General features: G+C 43.0%; 1 protein-coding gene across 1 annotated transcript in view; it reads left to right on the top strand.

Moving 5' to 3' along the window:
• Positions 1-24,786, top strand: part of LOC130087267 (ephrin type-B receptor 1-B) — a 280,806-nt gene that overhangs the window by 118,447 nt on the left and 137,573 nt on the right. Inside the window, exon 3 of the mRNA XM_056253524.1 lies at positions 12,216-12,897. Coding sequence (XP_056109499.1) covers positions 12,216-12,897 — 682 coding nt within the window. The remainder of the gene's footprint in view (positions 1-12,215; positions 12,898-24,786) is intronic.

Genomic DNA, 24,786 nt, shown 5'->3' with positions numbered 1-24,786 from the left:
TGGGGGGCTTCCAGGCAAGTCAGCCGGCAAATGTTCAAGAATATAGGTCTGTCATAAAATATTTGCTTCACGTGATGTGGTCGACCTGGTAAATCCATGTATTTGTAGATAGACAAATAAAATCAGAATTTCATTGGTTCATAATGCTGTAAGGGGGCGGCGCCTTCCTACATCAAGAGGAGTCTGGGGGCGTCCCGAACACCTCTATCACTCTTTACGGGTTCAATTGACTATGGAAATGAATCCTCACTGTGACGCAACAGTGCAATTTCACCTAAACAATTTCACCTAAGGAACAATTTCACCTAATCTTGCTGTGACTACATGATATGAAGACTGACCTCCTTTTAAACTTCCTTGGTATTCATTGATTATTATCAGCATAAATTATATTATCTATTATATCTTCATGTCGTCTGATGCATCACTCAAAAACGTTTTATTAGGGCTGTGTAATTAATCGTAATTGATTTGCTATTTCGGCTTCCAACAATTATGAAAACAAGATAATCGAGGTAAAACGATTATTAATTAAGTGTCACCCCCCTTTTTTTGAATATACATGAAAATGCACATTTCGAACTTAAATGGTTGTAATTCAAGAATGCTTTGGAATATAGACGTAAGATTGGTCTTGTTTTAAAGAAGACATTTGGCAGATTCTTGTAGAAGTTAAATAAATTAAGAAAGTGAAACAGAAAAAAAGTTATTGAAGTTTGAGTTTATGAAAATGTACAATGTAAAATTTTTAATTATTCATATTTTATATAAAATATATATTTTCAAAACCTGGGCGACTCTAAAACTGCAAAAAAATCAAAGCCAAAAATCTGAACAAGTTGTGTTTCAAATTTTAGGTTGATATCTCAAAAAATGAGCTTTCAGTAAGATTTTGTTTGGGCGCAGTACCAAACTTTTTCACTAGATGACAACCAGACTCCATTACTGCCCATATAAGGGCGCCTCCATTTCCATATGTGTTTTGAGTGATATGAACCATTATTTCCACAATTTTCATACAATTTATGAAGTAGACATCCTATTCAGAAGTAATATGAGAAGTTTGGCAGATTTTGATATGATTTCAACCTCTAAGAAACATAAAAAGAACACGCATGTGCGTTTTAGCTTCCTGCCACATCATATAATTTTTTTCTTTATATAAAAAAAAAAAATCAGACCTTTTTTTTTTTTAATAATTGAATGGATGCTATCTTTTGAACTCTTGGAATGAAAACAAACTGAGGTTTCTACCCTTCTTTCATGATTTTTCATGTTCATCACTATTTCAAAATAAAGGTCTAAGAGTATGAAAATATTATTGTTGCAAATTGATAAATTACGGCTCCTCTGTAATTTATTTTGAAAATCAATCACCAAATATGGAAACTAGAGATTGTAAGCTTTCAAATGATATATAGTTTGTCAAGATTAGTTTAGGTTTAGTATAGGATATTACTGTTTTAAAAATGTAAAGAATTTGGGCCCACCGGTGGGCCCGTGACACTTAAGGGGTTAAGCCGCTGCCACATTCCATCCAGTGCACCTTCTTTCCTTCACAGCGGTGCGCTTTCGTTCCTCCCTAAAAACACAAACTTAACACCCAAATCAGCCAAACAAGTGAGTGTTGTAAAATGCAGTCTACTGTTGTTAAAATGCGGGATGTGTTTGATATTAAATCGTGTTACCACATTAAATCCAAATGTAATTTTTAGTATGAATATGTTAGCCTTCAGGTTTGCTAGTGTGCTCAAAAACAATGATAAAATTTTGCATTTAGAAGATATAAGCGTTCAAAACTTAGTCTCTCACTTCCACCAATAAGGATCAACGATTTTGATGACATCACTCTGCACTTAAGCTTCTCATTCGATTTTCTGTCCAATCATATGCTCTCTAGAATCTGCAGTGTCCCGCCCCCTATGCTATAAATAGACGCTGTGGCTGAAATTGGTCACTTGTTCACGTAATTACTATTTTCTAAATGGTGAATGACACAGTGCACTATATAGGGGATAGGGAATTATTCAGACAGTGTAAATATGCTTTTCATTTGGGTGAATGATGTGTCAGGCGAACCGCTGCTGCTCGCACACAGTCTGCTCCGGTCCAGAGACATGATAGCACAGAACGGATCACATGCGCGAGTAAAACGTATCGGACCCATTGGAATTCTACACAGAATGCCATATTTTAAAGGGATAGTTCGGCCAAAAATGATATTTAACATGCATTACTCACCCTCAAGCCGTTTGAGATGCATATGTCAATCTTGTTTCAGACGAACACATTTTCAGTTATTTTAGAAAATGTCTTAGACCCTTCAGTGGATATAATGTGAAGCAATGGGGTCCACCTCCTTCAAGTCCCAAAATGTGCATACATCCTTCACAAAAGTAATCCATCCGGCTCCAGGGGGATAAACGAAGGCCTTCTGAGGGTAATCCGTGCGGTTTTGTCGTAAAAATATACATATTTAAAACTTTATAAATGAAAATATCTGACTTCCGGCAACGATCGACGCGCGTTCACGGGTGATGGAAGTCGGCGTACGAGGTATGGCGTAGCGTAGGAACCGTCGTGACGTAGAACGAACGCGCCTGCGCAGCCAGAGTGCAGAGCAAAACAAAACTACACTCAGTTCACCCGTGAACGCGCGTCGACCGTTGCCGGAAGTCAGATATTTTCATTTATAAAGTTTTAAATATGTATATTTTTACGACAAATCCGCACGGATTACCCTCAGAAGGCCTTCGTTTATCATGTGAAGGATGTATGCACATTTTGGGACTTGAAGGAGGTGGACCCCGTTGCTTCACATTATATCCACTGAAGGGTCTAAGAAATTTTCTAAAATAACTGAAAATGTGTTCGTCTGAAACAAGATTGACATATGCATCTCGAACGGCTTGAGGGTGAGTAATGCATGTGTTAAATATCATTTTTGGCCGAACTATCCCTTTACTAGCCTGGGAAAACCCAGACAACTTCCGGCAAATTTAGATTTGCTCTGAAAGTTAGTCTGGCAAAGAGCTCATTCAAGCCCATTTCCAATCCGTCGAAATCGAGGCACCAATCAGAAACGTTGGGGCGGGCTTTACACGATGACGACAGCGCTGGGATTTTGAAGAAGATTTTGTAGCCTACATTACAAAGATGGATGCCGCCGTCGAACATCACTCGTTCGAATCAGCTATCGTGTCTGTTTTAAGCGATTTGAACGTTTCCTTTTTGTTAAAAACCGAGCAAAGAACAACACTCGGAGTTTCTCCACCGCTCTGCATACGTCATCTCCTTCATCGCTCTGATTGGGTTTAGGTCTATCCGCGACATCCGTTGGTGACGCCCCTCTGGAAATGATTTGTCTATGACGCTTTGCCAGACCATAACTCCGTTACAACTGAGAACGGTCTGGTTTAACTTTTAACCAGACTAATATTTTAAAGCGATATGGAGGAGAAACAGTTAGACAGACTCAGCATTAGAAACAGCACTGACGAGTAGAAGAGATAACACCGGTCCCATGCACCAACATAAATTACACACTATTTAAACTACACATCCTCAGCATGATTGTTCACTGTTTTGCTTTAGTAACTGAAGTGAATTAAAGGTATCAGCAATATGCATTCACACATACGCTTTATTTGAATGTGTGACATGAGACTTTGACAGAATGGCAATCGTTTTTTTTTCATTGAAACAAACTGGTCGAAAGAACCCGTTTGTGGAAATGAATCGGAATTCCCATATTACCAAGCAATGGCTCGCTATATTGAACTGAATAGGGCTAATAGGAGTCTATTCCCTTTGAAAGAATCAATTCCATCCTTTGAAACTTATTCTCGATTCCCAATGCTCTGTCTTTAAGAGCAAGAATTCTTATTCGGACTAAATTTCTAGGCCATAAACCGTTAGAACAGCCATACAACTATATAAGAGAGAGGTTAAGAGCCAGAGGTCAGTGTTTATGGTGAACTTTAGTTGAGTAATTATTTTCCTCTGGGCAGATAGGTTAGGTCTCTCCACCTCTCTTGCTAACCCTGTTTACTCTCATCTCACGACTGAATTATTCAGCTTAAGAACACTCTTAACCCACACACACATGCACTGTGGAACCGAAATATATCCAGCCGCACGTACAGGGCTATTTAAAGCCATGTCATAGATGGGAAATGGATGTTGGGGTCCTGGAGAGTTCCATTATTGCTACGGTGACGGATGATGGAATACCTTTGTTTTGCTCCTGCTTTTTCTTTTCCTCTTTTTTTTTTTGTTTTAAACCTCGTGTGCCTTTCTGAAAGTGACAAGGTTGGGGCCCTCGCTCTTAGTGCGTGTGCTTTGACATGTCGATTCGTGATGCTCAAGTGGGAAATGGGAGTTCAAGACTCGGTTGCATAATTTCCCGATCCCATTTTCCCTTCTTCTCGTCATTGCCCTTGCCCTACAGAGTCAACAAAAAACTGGCAAAAATATCAGGGAAAAAAGGGACTGTGTTACTAAGAGGAATTTTTTATGTCATTTTTATTCAACGCCCTCTACTAGAAAGTGTATTTCTCTTGTGTCATTGATTTTTAGACTGATTTTAGAATCCTTTTTTGTATGGTTCATTTAAACTGGTAAAAAAAAAAAAAAAAAAAAAAAAAAAAAACATTTCACCAACTCCAGTAGTCACGATGATAATTAATTAACATGATAATTAATTAAATAAATATTTTAAAATATGATTGTTAATTAAATATTTTTTTTATGTATATATATATATATATATATATATATATATATATATATATATATATAAACATATAATATAAACATATAATTTAAAAAACAACTCAATATGGTGTATTATTTTAATATTGCTGAATATTTGTATGTATAATTACAATACAAATATTGCAGTTTCGTTGTTTCTTAATTAAATGTGTAAAATATATATGAATTAAATATTTAATACTTTTTTTTACATATTTTAATATTATTATTATATTTTCTATTATTGCTGTTTTGACTCGTAGTGAGTTGTATTGTTTTAACATTGCAAAATATGTATATATAATTACAAATATTGTAGTTTTTGTAACTTTGTTTTCAGGTTTGATGCTGCTACCATGTTTGAAATCCTCATTTTTATGCCAGATAAATATTGTTCCAACGTTCACTGAAAAATTATATCAGTTTTTTTAATGTTTTCATACATTGCAAAGTGGTGCAGAGGAACGAAACAACAAAAAAGTGAGTTGCTCCCTGTGAGTATCTTGTAGTGTATCGATCTAATTTCTCAAACAGGTGGATAGCATAGATCAGCTTCAAAATAGCTTTCTAAACTCTATAAATAAGTCATATTGTACACATTTGTTGGCCTCCCATCTTTCATAGGTTTTTATCTATGCATTCAAATGGAAGTGTGCGGCTAACTCAATCCATGTGCTTAATGTTCTGTCCTCTCTGACTGTGTCTGGAGATTAATGTGTTGGTTTGACAACATGTCCAGTTCTCACCCATAACAGTTAGATATACTTTATTGATCCCTGAGGGGAAATTTACTCCGTGGTGTAGCATGAACTACACTGTATAATGAAGGTCCCCAAATTAAATCTGTTAAAGCGGAGAATGTATTTCCACATCTTTCTCTGATATATTTGTGACCCCTCCTGGGTCTGAGCAGACCTGTAAATCCCAGGCAGAGAAACGGCCGGCTCTAGTTGAGATCCGTGCTGATGAAAGCGTGCAGTCCGGGAGTTTATGAGCATGATCATTATAGTCCAAGCCAGAGGGCTTCAAAACAATTTTACTTTTGTCCTGCACACTGGACAGTTTTAATGACTTCATCAGCATTTTATAGACAGTCTGAGATTGTGAATCCTCAAATTGCCATTTCTGTCGACCTCTTTCTCGACGTTTATTTGTGTGCGCCTCCAGCCTTGTGGAGGAAATTTGTTGTTGTGTGTGTGTGTGTTCTGTGAATGTGTGTATTCAGGGGAATGTTAAAACATCTGTTAAACTGTTAAAAGTAATGAATTATGTTACATCATTATCAACCAAGGCTCTTTCTCTCTCTTCCAGTGATCTTGATTTGTTGTATTTTATCATGCTAGTGACCTGCAATGTAATTACTGGCTGTGTCCAAAATCGCATACTCTCTTGAGTAGATACTTATTTGGAATATTTTGTAATCTGGATGTCCTACATTCGCCATGTTGTCATTATCATGTGATCTACCAGCATCAGTTACGTCGCTTCACTGCTATTCACAAATCCTCTCCCGTGGCCTCATGGGACAGTAAAGTGTCCATCATATGCACACTTCAGAATCTGTCCGGAAGTAGTAGGTCTTCCGTGTACTTTTTGCCTACTCTTGTACGAGTACTGTGAATTCAGACATTTTTTGTCATATACTGTTTTCGTCTACTACTGTATATAGTAGGGAAGTATGCAATTTCGGATGCAGCCCTCGTGTCATGTGCACTTGTAGGCTTAACATGTGACCATGTAATGGGAAAGGGGTCCAAGCATTAAATATTTCTTCTATAATTTTTAATTTAATAAAATAAATAAAACCTATAATTTTCTGCCAATGAGATTAAAATCATCAGTGGTGGAGATAAATTCAATTTTTCTTAATGATTATAAAACTTTCATTTAGCAGGATCAAATATAATCTTTTTGTATTTATTCAAATAAAACCCAAATTGATTCATTTTATAAACTGTTCAATATAGCTGAAGCTGTGTGTGTGTATAATTCTAAAGATAACTTTACATGAAGTTTAATGTCCATAGCAATTATGACACTGTGTTAGTGTTAATGTGAGAGCGCGTATCAATGCATGCATGCTCATGATATTATGTGCAAATCTCTGATGGTATAACACAGTTTGTAATGTGATATATGAGCTGGTACTCGGCTCTGTCTGCCGTAGCCTGTGGCGTGAGTCGGGTTGAGTGATTGTGGTCATTTCAGCAGACAGAGAGACAAGCGTCCCTAGACCAGGCTGGGGAGGGACGGGCCCAGCGCCCTGCTGTATTAATGGCAGCGCCGTGCCAGATTGGACGGGTCCATCTAATACAGATAAATCATCATTACAGGTGTGGGGGTGGAGGGGTGGGGAGTTGCTTTGGCAGTCAGAAGAAAAAAAGGGGCTTTCATTTGTGCCCAGGATCTCTGTAAACTCATTCATCACACCAGCTATGTTACACTCCCACCCCTCCACACCAGTCCCACCTCTCTCTTCTCGCTCTCATCCCTCCTTCTCCTCCAGAGCAATGGCTTCCAGCTCTGCCATCTCTTAGGAGGTGATGATACACTCCCTCTTCTACTGTGTTTAAAGACAACATGGAATTTGCACTGCAGTAATGTGACTTGACTCGAGTTGCAAATTTAAGGACTTGTGACTTGCTTGACTAAATGAAGAAAATGATATGAATTTGACTAAAATTGACACGGAAATTGACCGTATTCATAAAAGGAGATTTGGTGTTGCACAATTGGCAAAGCCAGGATATCAGACTCGACCATCACAACCTTAAACTTCATTCTCCACTTCAAAATGAAAGATATAGCCAATCTGTCCAATATATATGTATATATGTGTACGTAACGCATATTATTTTCTTGATTATGCAATATTATGAAAACATTATGAATCTATTCAAATAACTGACAAATTGTGCACAATAAGACTAAAGACCGTTATTAAGGAAGCAGAAAGGGTCAATTTTTATTTCATGTTGTCTTTTAAAGATGGAAAGCGTAAACAGGAGGGCGGAGTTTTTGTCTGACAGTCACGTCTCTTTAAATTACCGGAAAGAACGGTTCAACCTGATGCAATCAAAAGAGGTTAAATGACAGTATGTATAATTAAACGTGGAGATATGAAATTGCTGTGAAAAAAATCGTGACAGATGTGTCATGAAATGGAAACTGCACTGTTCTGGAGGGCTGGATTTTGATTTAACACCATTACGGACTGTGTTTGTGCTTTTTATCTTGTTTTCTCAAAATTATTTATCGAATCGTGGTGTTGTGTAGGAAGTTACATTTATCCCGTGGGTGCCTGCTCACATTAATCTTACATTTAACAAATATGAATCATGCAAGAGGCATTACAAGAAGAATGGAATTAATTCTAGTGAAGTGGAATTGCTTGAATGAACGAGTCAGCTACAGATGGCTTTTTATGATTGCTTTTTTATTATTTGTTCTTTGCTTTTCCTGCTTTATTAAATTAAACATAAGTCTACTGAATATTATTGTGACATTTAAAGGGATATTTCACCCCAAAATAAAATGTATGTCATTTACTCACTCTCATGTCGTTCCAAACCTTTATGACTGACTTTCTTTCTCCCAAAAGTAGTTTTGAACAATGTAACTGGTGGCTCTTTTCCATGCAATTTAAATGAACGTGGACTGGAGCTTTTTCAAGGTTCAAAATCGAGTATGACTCATATACTATTCCTAGTCTTTGTGAGAGGAATAGACCAAAATTTATGCTCTCCTAGCTCCCCTTGCCCATTCCATGAGAGAAGGATCAATGTCCAGTTTGTGAACGAATCATTATTTTGAACCAAATCTGTTCAATGAATGATTTGTTGATGAATTGGACTGAAATGTCAACTCGCTGACCGTTTGCAGTGATTAAGAGCTTGCTGGAGACTTACATTTTGGTCACAAAATGCTCACAAAAATCTATCATATGATTTCAGAAGACTATACTGTATGATGTCAAATGGGACACTTTTATGATGCTTTTATGGCATTCCAGTCCATATTCATTGTAATGGCATAGAAAAGATGGCATTCTTTTTTTCCTTGTTTGTGTTTCTCGGAAGAAAGAAAGCCAGGTTTGGAATGGCATGAGTAAATAATGAGCAAAGTTTCATTTTCAGGTGAACAATTTCTTTTAGATTTATTTCAGCTGTGTTTTACTTTGCGTCACATACTGGAGAGATTATACTGTTTTGCCAACACTTCACGCATTGATTTTTCCTCCTGTGTTTCAAACTGCCACACAGACGCTGATCCATCACTGTTCAGATTAGATTTTCTCGAATTCTCCTTTTCTCGGTTTCTGCTTTCATAACGCACACAAACAGCAAAGGTGTACACGCATGCTGATAGCCCATTGGATCAGACTTTTATCCGGTGAGGGTCCACGAGTGAGAAACCCTCCAGAAGCCACACACACTTAGACAAAACAAACAGTGCCCACACACCCTTCCCGTACCAGTACCATAAGTTTACAGCCCTCAAGAGTCCACTTATAAACCTTGTATTTGTTTCCCTCTCCCACGGCTGTGCCAGCTCAACGGAATTCTGGGATGGCGTAGGATGGTTCAATCGGTCAACCTGCTCTGTTAAAAGGTAGAGATTACCCACAGGGCCGTGCGGTGGTATGCCTGTTATCCAGCTTTAACAGTGAACTGAACGGTTCAAGCAGCAAGCAATCACGTACAGGCAACATGACCCTACTTTTACCTCACAGCTGTCCACCGCTGGGACCGAGGGATTGGATCAGTATTAAAGAGTCAGGCTTCTAACCGCATGGATCGTGTGTTTGGACAGATATGGTTAAAATGAACATTTTAAAATGATTTACTCACCCTAGTTTCAGTCCTGTGTGACTCTTTTACGTATAGAACCCAAAAGAACATGTTAGGTTGAATGTTGATGCTGCTCATTTCCATACAGTGGCCATCAATCTCCAAAAAGGACCTAAAAATGATCATGAAAGTCTTCTAAGGCCATACAATAGCTTTTTAAGAGGAACATACCAAAAAGTTCATTATTAATCATTTGAAAGTCTTGCCCTCAGCTACAGCTGTCAAATCTCATTCACGTTTCCTATTCAAATAATCTATGTGAAGATGAAGGAATGAGATGAGGCTGAGTAAATGATGACAGAGTTTTCATTTTGGGGAGAATTAACATTTTATCTATTCTTTTATTGCAGTAGTTTTCAACATATTGCAAAACTTAAAAACAACAACATTTTGTTCATGTTAGTTCACAGTGCAGTAACAAATGTTAACAAATACAACATTTGATTTTAATAATGTATTAGTAAATGTTGAAATGAACTAATAAATGGTGTAGAGGCAATGCTAATTCTTAGTTCATATTAACTAAATTAATTAACTAATGTTAACTAAAACCTAAAGTGTAACCCATATATATATATATATATACACAGTATCTCACAAAACTGAGTACACCCCTCACATTCCAGCAAACATTTTAATATATCTTCTCAAGGGACAATACTGTAGACATGAAACTTGGATATATTTTAGAGGGGTCATTGTGCTGCTTGTATAGCAGTATATATTTACTGTCCTCTGAAAATAACTCTCAAAATACAGCCATTATTGTCAAAATAGCTGGCAACAAAAGTGAGTACACCCTAAGTGAACATGTCAAAACTGTGTCCAAAGTTTCAATATTTTGTGTGAGCACCATTGTTATCTAGCTCTGCCTTAATCCTCCTAGGCATGGAGTTCACCAGAGCTGCACAGGTTGTTGCTGGGATCCTCTTCCACTCCTCCATAATGACATCACAGAGCTGCTGGATGTTAGACACATGGTGCTTCTCCACCTTCCACTTGAAGACGCCCCACAGGCGCTCAATAGGGTTTAGGTCTGGAGAAATACTTGGTCACTCCATCACCTTCACCTTCAGCTTCCTCAGCAAGGCAGTTGTCATCTTGGCGGTGTGTTTGGGGTCGTTATCATGCCGTTCGGCACAGTTTCTGAAGGGAGGGTATCATGTTCTGCTTCAGAATGTCGCAGTACATGTTGGAATCCATGTTTTCCCCAATGAAGCGCAGCTCCCCAGTACCAGCAGCACTCATGCAGCCCCAGACCATGATGCTACCACCACCATGCTCGACTGTAAGCAAGACACAATGTTCTTGGTACTCCTCACCAGGGCATCTCCACACATGCTGGACACCATCTGAGCCAAACAAGGTTATCTTAGGCTCATCAGACCACAGGACATGGTTCCAGTAATGCATGCTCTTGGACAGGTTGCTTTCAGCAAACTGTTTGCAGGCTTTCTTGTGAGCCAGCTTAAGAAGAGGCTTCCTTTGGCTTCAAAATGTTGGAAAAATAACTTTTTTTTTAGACTATAATGTCCACAACCAGCAGCAGAACTGCCTGCAACAGCAGTCTAAAGTCAATGGCTGCACTTTATCTCTCTCTTTTTTTCTGTCTGTGCCATGTTTCACAATCAGCCAATGCTTTTTTTTTTTTTTTACAGGGTTGCAGGAGGGCAGCCATATACTGCTCCACTTACTTCTAATTGTAATTCGATAGCGCATAATCTCAAATTTGTTACGCATCACATTTTATAATATGGTAATATTGTAACGGTAAGTGGCTGGCCGCACTTGGCCTGGACCGAAGCAGATGGCAGCGGCTTCCTCCTACCTCAGGTGATTAGGGAGACAGGTTTTGTGATATGAAACTCGGAAATAGAGTCCATAAAGGGTTCATCATCTCAGAGAGAGGAAAAAAAAGTTTCAAAGTGATGTAGTGTTTAAAAGCTTTTAGATGGTTTTTTGGGTGGGGAATATTGGGTTAGAGAGGTTTCTGGGAACTTGTATCAATATTTTATGAAAGGCAGAAACCTGTCGGAGTTCAGGCCACGGTTCTACATCGATAGCATCAAATGGACCAGCAGTGATATTTCTCATCTTTATTCCACTTCAACAGGCACCTCTTGCAATTTTAAGATGAAATAAGGTTTTTTTCACACCATTGACCTGAAAATGCAAAGTTATCTGGGTGCTAAAATGCACATTACTGTGTATAATGTATTTACCAAGTGACTAGAATTATTTGAATCGGTTCACCCTAAATCATTCAGATTTGTTCACTGATTTGTTCGTTACGTCATTTGACCAGTAAGTGAAGACTATTTGTTTGTATGTTATGAATAAGTATTTGAAATATTACCTGAGTCATTTACAAAAAAAAAAAAAAAAAACTATTATTATTGTCATTTTTATAATAAGATATTCCAGTTTAAACATTATAAATATTTCCCCAAAATTAACTTTCCATTTTGTCAATTGTTGGGCTTGACTTTTATCAAACTTTTAAAAGGCAAAGTGATAACTGAAACTCATGGTTCTTTATTCAGGCTATGTACGGTCATCTGCCATTGTTCTTTCTGTTGTGCTAAACCTCCTATTGTTTTTCTTTTCCAGTGGGAGGAAGTAAGCGGCTACGACGAAAACCTCAACACCATTCGAACGTACCAGGTGTGCAACGTCTTCGAGTCCAACCAGAACAACTGGCTGCTCACCACCTTCATCGCTCGGCGTGGTGCTCAGCGCATTTACGTGGAGATGCGTTTCACCGTCCGAGACTGCAGCAGCATCCCGCGAGTGCCTGGGTCCTGTAAGGAGACCTTTAACCTGTACTATTACGAGACGGACTCCGTCATCGCCACCAAAGGTGGGGCGTTCTGGATGGAGGCTCCGTATTTGAAAGTGGACACCATTGCGGCGGACGAGAGCTTCTCACAGGTGGATTTTGGTGGTAGGTTGATGAAAGTGAACACAGAGGTGCGGAGCTTCGGTCCACTCTCGAAAAATGGCTTTTATCTGGCGTTCCAGGACTATGGTGCGTGCATGTCCCTGCTGTCCGTGCGTGTGTTTTTTAAGAAATGCCCCAGCGTGGTGCAGAACTTTGCAATCTTTCCAGAGACCCTGACCGGGGCAGAGAGCACCTCGCTGGTGATCGCTCGAGGGATGTGCATCCCGAACTCTGAGGAAGTGGACGTACCCATTAAGTTGTACTGTAATGGCGATGGGGACTGGATGGTTCCAATTGGGAGCTGCACCTGCAAGGCGGGATTTGAGCCGGATAACGGGAACGTGTGTCGAGGTAAGAGTTTTGGTTCCAGTAGTGTTGATCTTTGGTTCATATAAATATGTTTATTGATTTATTTAGAAGTGTTTTTAATGGATCTTTTTCAGTTAGTGGAAAGCAAAGGGTAGTCTTTGGTATCTTTCTTAGCTTTTCTAACTGACAAGATTTATCTTTGTTGAAAAGACCTTAAACTGTATGAGTTTCCATTTTATTCCAGGTTTATAGTGGTTTAGAGCTGGACTAGTACAGTATAGCCATGATATTTACCAAAAAATACGTTTTAGTAGTGGGCAGGCTGACTAAAGACATCTTGCTGGTTAAGCTAGTTGATAAGTGTGGACAAAAGCAACCAAAACCCAACATTTGCTGGTAACCCAGTGACCAAGCTGGTCTTATTTTCATGAGCTTTAGCTCTAGAAAGTTCTTTAGTAGCTTTGACTAATGAACTTCCTCTAGATTGAGTTGAGAGATATGTGCAGATTTGTGATTATTTGAGAAGATTTCTGAGCAACAGATTTTGAGTTTGAGTAGATTTATTCTGGATTAATATGGCGATGTGCACATGTGTTTGATATCGAAAGAGAGCGGAATGTGGTGTTGATGTTGGGTTGAATGATGCACGTTTTTTCATTCTTGTCTATATTTAGCTGGTCTCTTTTCATGTGGACACTGACAGACACAGACACACTCACACACATAATCATATTGTTCTCTCAAGGTCTGCAATTGGCCGATTTGGCCTTCACTCAAGGCCAGTGCCATATTGACTCCCTCAGGACCAAACATGTAGAGAAACGATAAGATTGATTGACAGCTATCTGTCTTGATCAATAAACAGATATGCCACTTAGTGTGTTAGGGCCAACTTTGAGGACCACAGGTGCCTCTACACATAAAAACACACATGCACAGGTGGCAGCTTTGTTGAGTTCGTTGACATCCTCAGGCAAGGTCTTCTTATCACAGAGAGATGGTCATGATGTCCATATAGTCCCTGTTCAAGACCTGTTTCAGACTGCAGACTCCTCAACTATAGGCTTTCTTATCCTATCTTTTACAGTGTATATATACACATTAATGCTTGGATTGGCTGTTATTTTGTTGTTTTTTACAGTATTTTGCTTTCACCTGGGTCTTGACATGTTGAAGTGAAGGCGAGGAAAAATGTTTAATAACAAAATGTATTAAAGGAACAAGTGTAGTTAAAAATAATATAGGTGTAAATGGACAGAAACATACCAACAATTGCTGGAAGTGATGTCGGATGTCTTCTGGAATGCTCAGTGATCTGGAAGAAGTGATAAAGTTGTCATAAACTTAGATTAAAGTTTAAAGATTAAAGATGGTTGAGGTTGTGCAGGGTGTTAGTGTTTGGTGTAAAGTCTGTCATCTAGATGTGGCCAGTGTGTTAGCGGATTAACGATTTCGCACACAGCAAGTCACCACTAATTACTGCCGCTTTGATCTGCGAGTTCCCATAAAGGCTTTTGATGGGGTAATATATTGCAGTCTGAACATGCACACACACATTACATTCTTATAAAGTTTCCATAAATTCCCCAGGGTTGATTTTACCAGCACAGGCAACCTGGGGTAATAAGTATTCCTTTAATGTTCATTAGTCTGTTTTTGTTGATGGTCGTCTGGTTCCAAAGCTTCCCACCCCCCTCTGCTTTCATTGGTCGTTTTGGACCTGGAGAGGGTGATTAGAGGTTGATTAGAGTAATTGGTCTTTTGGGTTAATGAAGGTATCTGAGCTATTATAAATGTGTCTCAAAGGAAGTCTGAGCAGCTTTGTGTCTTGGAAGGGATTACAGCATACGACTGACTACATAGTCACATTACACACTATGTGCTGCCTACTGTTTTTTTTGTTGTTGTTGTTGTAAAACTAGTTAAAGCGAACAATATATGCCACATTGTCACATGACCTCATTATGCTTGTCAGATAACCTCATTAGGATCATATTTAATTTTGTGAGTTGATTATTAGAAATAAATATGAATTGTTTGCTTTTTAATTCAAAATTGTGTACACATTTCTTCAATTTTGGCACTTTGATTAAATAGTAAATCAAGAAATATGTTAAAAATCACCATTGCTATTACTTATGGTACATTTTGGTGTACTGCAAACACTGCAAAGTAATTTTATTACTTTTTTGTCTTATTTTCTAGTATGAAAATGGCGATATTAAGTTTTGTTTTCTGAAAAAAGTATGGAAATTAAGTGAGGTTTATGCTTAAAACAAGAAAAATAAATGGCCTATGAGGTAAGAAAAAAAGAAGAAAAAAACCCTGCAAAAGCAGGTTTATTTTTTATCCCATTAGTATATATTTTTTCCATAAACATAAAACGGACTTAATTTCTCAAGAAACAACACATATGTTCTTTTGGAACAAAACGTCTCGGTTACGGATGTAACCCTCGTTCCCTGAGTAGGGAACGGAGACGTTCCGTCGGATGACGACGAATGGGGGTTTCGCTTAGAAGCCAATCAACTTCAAGTACTTCAAAACGAGCCAATGGCAAAGAAATGCCATGGGTCTGCGGAATTTGCATAGCGTAACTCCGCCTCACCTCGTGAGTATATAAGGAGAACGCTGGCAGCAAACCGGCATGTTTCTTCGCTGAGGAGCCAACCTGAGTTCAGGCGATCCCCGCGGTACAGCGGAAAGTGGCAGGAAGACGGAACGTCTCCGTTCCCTACTCAGGGAACGAGGGTTACATCCGTAACCGAGACGTTCCCTTTCGTTGTCACTCCGAGTTCCGTCGGATGACGACGAATGGGGATACCAGTCTAATCACGCCACTTCTCGGCTGTCTTCCAGTGCCCTGCGTAAATCTGAGATCCCTGTCGTGAGACTAGCACGGACGAAGGACTCCTATTTAACACAGGAATACCAAGGTACACTGGGGAGCATATCCCAGGTCTTAGGGAAGTATGCAATTACTGCCAACCCAGAGGGGGGGACTTAGAAATACACATATGACCCGAGGGATGCATATGGGGAATCACTGGGGTATCCAGCCGCAGGTGGAATATTTCAACCCCAGGGGTGGCAAGGTGGCTTGCCAAGGGAAAGACACATGCTCAGAGAGGCTTACAGTGGGAATACACATGTGGGGGTAGCTCCGGGAGGTACCATGCACACGGGAGGCACCTAGCCGACGCGCAGGCAAGAGACACTGGCGCCGACGTCAGGAGTGCTGGAGGAACTCAGGGCTTTCGGAGAAGCTCACCTGAGGAGAATATCGCACGTATCCAGTCCGTGGAGTGGAGTGGCGAGCAAGCGAAGACACCTGAGCGGGTCCGGTACTAGCTGGTTGAAGCGAGTACATGAGAGGACACTGGCTCCACTCGGAGATTGTAGAATCTGGCGAATGTGTTAGGTGTCGCCCAGCCTGCAGCTCTGCAGATGTCTGTTAGCGAGGCGCCATGCGCTAGAGCCCAAGAGGATGCCACACTCCGGGTGGAGTGGGCAGTCACACCAAGGGGGCACGGTCGACCTTGCTGCTGGTATGCCAAAGCAATGGCGTCCACTATCCAGTGAGACAACCTTTGCTTGGAGAGAGCCTTTCCCTTCAGCTTCCCACCATAGCAGACAAAGAGCTGGTCTGAGGTCCTGAAACACTGCGTTCTGTCTACATAGATGCGGAGAGCACGTACTGGACAGAGCAGTGCCAAGGCTGGGTCTGCCTCCTCCGGGGGCAGCGCTTGCAGGTTCACCACCTGGTCCCGGAAGGGAGTGGTAGGAACCTTGGGCACATATCCAGGCCGGGGTCTCAGGATCACGTGAGAGTAAGCCGGCCCGAATTCCAGGCACGCTTCGTCAACGGAGAATGCGTGCAGGTCCCCTACCCTCTTGATGGAGGCCAATGCAGTCAGAAGCGCCGTCTTCATTGACAGGAAGTTAAGCTCGACTGACTGTAAAGGCTCAAAGGGAGCACTACGCAGGGCGGATAAGACCACTGCGAGGTCCCAAGAGGGAACGAGAGGAGGGCGAGGAGGATTCAGTCTCCTCGCTCCTCTCAGGAACCTGACGATCAGGTCATGCTTCCCCACCGACTTACCTTCTATAAGATCATGCTGTGCGGCAATAGCGGCGACATAGACCTTGAGGGTGGAGGGAGACAGCCTTCGCTCCAACCCCTCTTGAAGGAAGGAAAGCACGACGTTGATCGAACATCTCCGGGGGTCTTCTCGGTGAGAAGAGCACCAGTTGACGAAGAGGTTCCACTTCAACGCATAGAGGTGTCTCGTGGACGACGCTCTAGCGGAAGTGATGGTAGCCGCCACCGCTGGTGGCAGGGTACTCAAACCTGCCTCGTCCCGTCCAGGAGCCATACGTGGAGGTTCCAAAGATCGGGACGAGGGTGCCATAGGGTGCCCCGTCCCTGAGAAAGTAGGTCCTTCCTCAGAGGTATGGGCCAAGGAGGTGCTGTCGCGAGGAGTACAAGTTCGGAGAACCAGGTCCGGGTGGGCCAGTACGGCGCGACCAGAGTGACCTGCTCCTCGTCCTCCCTGACCTTGCGCAGGAGTTGCGCAAGAAGGCTCACTGGGGGAAACGCATATTTGCGGCCCCGCGGCCAGCTGTGTGCCAGAGCATCCGTGCCGAGCGTGCCCTCGGTCAGGGAATAATACTGGGCGCAATGGGTCGAGTCGTGAGAGGCAAACAGATCCATCTGTGCGTCCCCGAACTGGTCCCAAATCAGCTGAACCGTCTGGGGATGGAGTCGCCAATCTCCGGGGAGGGGCTGAAGCCGTGACAGCTCGTCGGCTGCACAGTTCAGGGCTCCAGGGATGAAAATGGCTCGAAGCGACCTCAGATGCTTCTGACTCCATAAGAGGAGGTGGCGGGCGAGTTGTGACATACGGCGGGAGCGCAGACCACCTTGACGGTTGATGTACGCTACGGTCGCGGTATTGTCTGATCGGACTAGTACATGCTGGCCCGAGAGCACGGCTCGGAAGCGGCGCAGGGCGAGCTGTACAGCCAGCAACTCGAGGCAATTGATGTGCCATAAGCGGTGGGGTCCTGTCCAGGAGCCCGCGGCAGCACGTCCATTGCACATGGCACCCCAGCCCGTGGTGGAGGCATCTGTCGTTACAACAACATGCCGGGAAGCTCGTTCCAGAGGCACTCCTGCCCGTAGAAAGCTGAGGTTCCCCCACGGGGTGAAGGTCTGACGGCAGGTCGGAGTAACTGGTACTCGGAGGGTGCCGTGTTGCCATGCCCACCTCGGGACTCGGTCGCGAAGCCAAAGCTGAAGCGGTCTCATATGAAGCAATCCGAGCGGCGTTGCCGCGGCTGCAGATGCCATATGCCCCAGGAGCCTCTGAAAAAGTTTCAGTGGAACCGCACTCTTGCCCTCGAACTGTCTCAGGCAAGTCAGCAGTGACTGCGCGCGCTCGCTCGTAAGCTGCGCGGACATGGCGACCGAGTCGATCTCCATACCGAGAAAAGAGATCCTCTGCGCGGGGCAAAGTTTGCTCTTCTCCCAGTTGACCCGAAGGCCCAAACGGGCTACATGGCGGAGTACCAAATCCCTGTGTTCGCAAAGCTGATCTCGAGAGTGAGCTAGAATCAGCCAGTCGTCGAGATAGTTCAGAATGCGAACCCCGTGTTCCCGGAGGGGAACAAGGGCTGCCTCGACGACCTTCGTGAAGACGCGAGGAGACAGGGCTAGCCCGAATGGGAGAACTGCGTACTGATATGCCTGTCCCTCGAAAGCAACCCGTAGGAACGGTCTGTGTCGAGGGAGAATGGAGACATGAAAGTAGGCGTCCTTCAGGTCGATCGCTGCAAACCAATCCTGGTGCCGCACACATTCGAAAACGCGTTTGGCGGTGAGCATCTTGAACGGCAGCCTGTGAAGGGAGCGGATCAATACGCGCAGGTCCAGGATTGGCCGTAACCCACCGGTTTTCTTCGGGACAATGAAGTAGGGGCTGTAAAACCCGGACCTCATTTCGGCTGGAGGGACAGTCTCGATCGCACCCTTCGCCAGCAGGGTAGCAACCTCCGCTCTCATGATAGGGGCATTGCCACCGACCATAGTGGAGCGGACTCCCCTGAAGCGGGGAGGAGACCGCGCGAACTGAATCGCGTAGCCGAGCCTGATCGTTCGTGCGACCCAGCGGGACAGGTTGGGAAGCTCTATCCAAGCTCCCAAGGACTGAACCAGCGGGGTCATGCGAACCACAGACTTCCCGTCGGTGGGGCAGCGAGGCGGTATGACTGACCCAGACGTGGACGGCATAGCGGCCCGGTGTGGGGGTACAGTCATAGACCGCGTCCTGACAGAGCAGACCAGGGAAGGACGAACGTTCCACGGGGGTCTGCTCTGCCAGGGGTCTGGCGACAGAGGAGGATGAGAGTGGTACGGTCCGTGGACGGCGCGCACTGTCATCCGGCTCTGGGACAGAGGAGGACGAGGGGTGCACGGCCCGGGGGCGGCGCACCGTGTCGTCCGAGAACTCTGTGTGCTCAGAGATGAATGTGTCACTTCTCTCAAGATTCTCCCCCGGCCCTCCACCGGGGGAAGGAGTGGTCCTGCTACCACCTCCTGAGAAGTGTACATCATCCCTGAGCAGCCCGTCTCAGGAGCGCCGCTTGACCCGGCATTTAGCGGGGGGCGGGACTGGAGAGGGCTGGGGCGCCTTCCTACGGCCTCCTCCGCGACCGGGCCCGGGTGAAGGCTGCTGCTTGGGCCGGGCGGGAGGGGTGGGAGCCGTAGGAGGGCGCCCTCGGCGGGAAACAGACTGAGTATTCTGCCCGGTCGGCTGAGTGGAGGCAGCAGCGGGCCGTCGGGGCAGAATGTGCTTAATAGCCTCAGTCTGTTTCTGGGCAGTCGAGAACTGTTGGGCAAAATCCTCGACTGCACCGCCGAAAAGGCCATCTTGCGATATGGGGGTGTCGAGCAGCCGGGACCGCTCGGCATCCTCCACATCAGCAAGATTAAGCCAGAGGTGTCTCTCCTGGACCACGGCTGTGGACATCACCAGACCCAGGGAGCGTGCGGTCACCTTCGTCGCTCGGAGAGCAAGGTCGGTGGCGGCGCGCAGCTCATTGAAGAGCCCCGGGTCTGTCCTGCCCTCGTGCATGTCCCTGAGCATCTGGGCCTGGTAGACCTGCAGAATGGCCATGGCATGCAAAGAGGCGGCTGCCTGCCCCGCAGCTCTGTAGGACTTCGCCACTAACGCAGACGAGTACATACAGGCTTTGGATGGGTGCTTAGGCTCACCACGAGAAGAAGCGCTCTGAGGACACAGTTGCATCGCAACAGAGCGCTCAACCGGGGGGAGCCCAGTGTACCCACGGGCAGCGGCCTCATCGAGGGGAGGAAAGGCGGATGAAATCAGCGAGCGGTCACGGGAAGACATGGGAGTCTTCCAGGACTTCGAGATCTCATCATGCACGTCCGGGAAGAAAGGCATCGGGGCCTGACGCGGACGGGGGTCCGCAGCCTGACCCAAATACCAGTCATCCAGCCGCGAGCGCTCGGGGCAGGGCGGAGGGTTCCACTCTAACCCGATGCTCGCGGCGGCTCGAGACAGCATGGCCGTCATCTCTGGATCAGACTCTAGCACAACTGTATTCACACCCGAAGGTGGCAGCTGTGATGAGTCTTCACTTCCAGAAGACTCAGACCCACCTTGTGATGCTGCGATAGACATCGCGTCATCCTCTGGAGCGTCAAAGGAAACCTGCGGGACACCCGAAGATGATCCCGCCGGAATCCCCCGAACACTCACGGGTTGCAGCACTGGAGAGGATGCGGCTGGGCACGGACTGATAGTCGGCGCTTTGTTCCAAACCGTCATCCTCAGATCACCCTGGCCACCAGCCGAAGTACTAGCTCTATTTCTAGAGTCAGTAGATCGGGGTGTGGATGAGGGGACCCTCACTCTTGCGAGATCACCGAGTCTTGATCGTAATGCTGCGATGGTCATGTTCCCACAGAGAGAACATGAGTCATCCACGAGTGCTGCTCTAGCGTGATTAATGCCCAAACACACTATGCACCACTCGTGCCCATCAGAGTCATCAACGAGTCTACCGCAACCAGAAGTGCACGGGCGAGGCATCTTTAAAAAGACGTGCCGCGTGCAAGCTCTTTTGTGAGAAAAGAAACTCTGACTGTGTTGAAGCGCCCGGGGAGAAACACACTCGCTGTCGAATCACGGACAGAAAAGCAGGAAGCGCGTCCTCGCCGGAGATCGCCGTCACACCAACACCAGAGAATCTCGCTCGTCTGAAGAACTGACAGTACAGAGATGGCTGTGGAACGAAGGATTAACTTGGCTCCAAAGCGAAAACATGCCGGTTTGCTGCCAGCGTTCTCCTTATATACTCACGAGGTGAGGCGGAGTTACGCTATGCAAATTCCGCAGACCCATGGCATTTCTTTGCCATTGGCTCGTTTTGAAGTACTTGAAGTTGATTGGCTTCTAAGCGAAACCCCCATTCGTCGTCATCCGACGGAACTCGGAGTGACAACGAAAGGGAACTAAATGCATCGTGATTTTAAGAATGTTTAGATATTTTTAATGGAAAACAGGACCAAAAAGAAAGTGACTAAGAAAGTGACTTTTGGCAGTGAAATTGTGTACTGTACATTGCATTCTGGGATATGCAGTGTGCAGTTTATACTGCACTCTTTAGCAAAAAAAAAAAAGTGAGTCATCCAGGTTTCCCATGCATATAAAACATTTAATACTTGGCACATTATAGTTATTGCAAAAATAGTATGAGTAGTATGCAAGTTTGCTATTGAGAACAGCCAAGGTGTCTCCAGGAAGGTTTATCTATTTTTCTCTCATTTCCCTCGTTCACTCTATCTATCTAATGCACAGCTGGGTTTGTTATTTTGACCCTGCTCGGAGGGAGTCTGAATAATCACTGTGTATATGTCCACATATCTGTGTGAGAGTCGGATTAGATCTCACCCCGAGGGTGAGAAATGATGCCTGTCACCCGGAGTAAAATCAGCATATTAATAAAATAACCTCCCCCATTAACCACAGCACTCAGCGCAGAGAGGCCGTGTTTTGTTGGCTCGGCTCAGCTTTGGTTCTGCAGTAAAAGTGATTGGGACCAGGCTGGGTCGAGCCGATTGGGGTGCAGATCTGGCTCTATATTCTGCCGGCGTGTGTCTCCTGTGCTCTGACAGAGGGGTGAGAGGCCGGACGACCCCTCACAGGCTGCGGAATTGAACAGAGATACACTCACCGCAAGAGCTGTCTGAACTGACACACACCTGGAGAGAGCAGACAGCTCTATACAAACACACACACACACACACTCACGTATAGCTTTAAATGCACATACAAAATACTTTCCTCTGTGAAAGGATTTTGTATGTGTATATAAATACACATACAATTTGTTTGTGTATGTAAATGCACATAAATACCATACCATACACTCGCACTGTAAACACAAATATATATACAGTACACAAATGCACACAGATATAGGCTTATAAAAACCCATACAGCTATATGCACACTCGTAGGCAAATATGAAAACATACATATACTGTTAGTAGACATAAGCTGCTTGTCCATGTATTTTTATGCTAATTTTGGGTTTGGGCTATTGCGGTGGAATTTAATTGTTTTGTTAGGAAGATGTAAACTACGACAGATACACATTTACCAAAAAATATTGGTATATGCACATATATTTAAATAAATTACACAGTTGCTCTCCTACTGGCTTACTTCCATTCCGTTCCTTGTTTATTTTTTTTGTGCCATTTTCCCAAGAAGTGACAATGTTGTTTTCATTGTACATACGGAATAGTTTTGGTTCAGTTAGATTTTATATACACTACAGATCAAATGTCTGGGGTCAGTAAGATTTTTATTTGATGGAGACATTAAAATGTCTCTTATGCATTAAAAAAAAATGAGTAATATTATGGAAAAAGTATAATAGTCTTTTAAAAAACACTTTTCCAATTTAATATATTTTAAAATGTAATTGTTTATTGTGATTTTCTGCACCATTACTCCAGTCCACGGTAGTGTATCTGCATTTATTTTATATTCTATATGTGATATTATTATAATTTTTTTTACATCAATTAAAGTAACAACAGACTTACACCTTTAGATTTACATACACATTGAACAGTTCGACACAGACAAATAAACACGCAAAACATGCATGCGTTGCAGCTCTATACACACACAAAAGGCCATTGAAAAGCACTCGCATTGTTACATAAACACACACCTACGGCTCTATAGACATGCACAATCAGGCATAGGCAAACACATCAGAGCTCTATTAAAACATGCATAAACAAACACACACATGCTAGTCATTGAGTACAGAAGCAAACCCCTACACACAGTCACACACTGATACCATTACGTACAACAAACCGCTCAGGTTTTGGACATCTGGAAGATCCCACTCATCTAGTTGAAGTGTTTACACCTTTTAGACCGTGCCGTCCAATCAGCGCTCCACGTTCCAAAGCGTTCCAGCATGCGAGATGATCCGCCTTGCTTTTCCCAGAGAGAAGAACCCTCTTCCCCTCTCAAAAATTCCACCAAATGACCCACAAGCACGAGCAGATGGGGGCCGTGTGTTGAGGATGCAGATTTGTGTACATGATGGTTTTCTGATGGCGACTGCCAACATTTTGGAGCAAACAGAGGATAGCTGGCTGTTCGGTTCTTCTGAATTTGAGTAGTCGCATTTCTAAAGGAGGTGTTTGGTAAATTGGTGTTACACCGACGTACTTTGTGATTTTGACCTACTGTTTTGTTCTGATAACTCAAGTGTCGTTAGAAATCTAATCCCGTGTGTATAATGTCTGTAATTGCAGTATGATATTATTTTGACCTTTGTCGAATGCCGTAACTAAAGCTAGATTTCCTATTTGCGACCTGGTCCACCAGCCTGTACCTTTTTTATATATAATTGTAAATCAAACGCCATTTAGAAAACCAAACTCTTCTGAATAGTGCTAGGTCTGTGTTTCTGTGTGTGTGTGTGTGTCTGACTAAAAGCAGAGTTTGGACCGAAATGAGGAGAACTGTGGCAGACATAGTAATTTCAACTCCTGCTTCTCTCTCTCTAGAACAGGGCCAAAAGAGACATCCAATCTGTGTCTTTCTTTCTGTCTCCAGCTCTCGGAATAGGAATACACACTGAATATGATTGTCATATATACAGTTGTCATGTCTTCTGTGTGCTTGATGCTGTACACACACATGATGTTATTTAGGGAAGTGATAACCACATTCTATAATCAGATTCAATAAATGAACATATCAACTGAAAAAGTACTCATCCACCCATTTATCTGGGACCATTAAACCTCAAACAGTTATTTTAGTTGTATTTATGTACTACAATGTTAGTTATTTAATAATATTATGAATTGGCTTTGATTTTAAAATGATTTATGTTTTAATTTAAGTTTAAGGTTTATGGCTTTTTATGGCCTTTTGACATTTTGTTGTCTAATGTCTAATTTTCTTTTACGTTTTTCAATTAAAACATTTTCAAGACTAAAGTTTATATATGCTCAATGAAACCTTGAAAAATGTACTTAATTGTAAGTTATCAATATTTTGCATGTTTTAGCATGTTTATTATTTTATTCAGCATTCCTGAAGTTTTCATTAAAAAAAAACAATAACAATAGTGAACCTAAATAATAATAATAATAATAATAATACATATTAGTATTTTCTTTAATTTTTGATTTTAGTTTTTCTTAAAAAAAAAAAAAGTTTAAAGTTTCCATTGAAAAAATAACTAATAACTAATAATTCTGTATTTTACAGCATACTAAATTCAGCATTTTGGCTGCAGTTATGTCGTAGTACGTTTTACAAACATATTTTGGTCTGGTTAAGGTTATTATAAACATTT

Source organism: Rhinichthys klamathensis, unplaced genomic scaffold (genome assembly GCF_029890125.1).
Source record: "Rhinichthys klamathensis goyatoka isolate OS25496 unplaced genomic scaffold, OSU_Roscu_1.1 h1tg000105l_1, whole genome shotgun sequence".
Taxonomy (NCBI): domain Eukaryota; kingdom Metazoa; phylum Chordata; class Actinopteri; order Cypriniformes; family Leuciscidae; genus Rhinichthys; species Rhinichthys klamathensis.
This window is presented reverse-complemented; position numbering and strand designations above follow the sequence as displayed.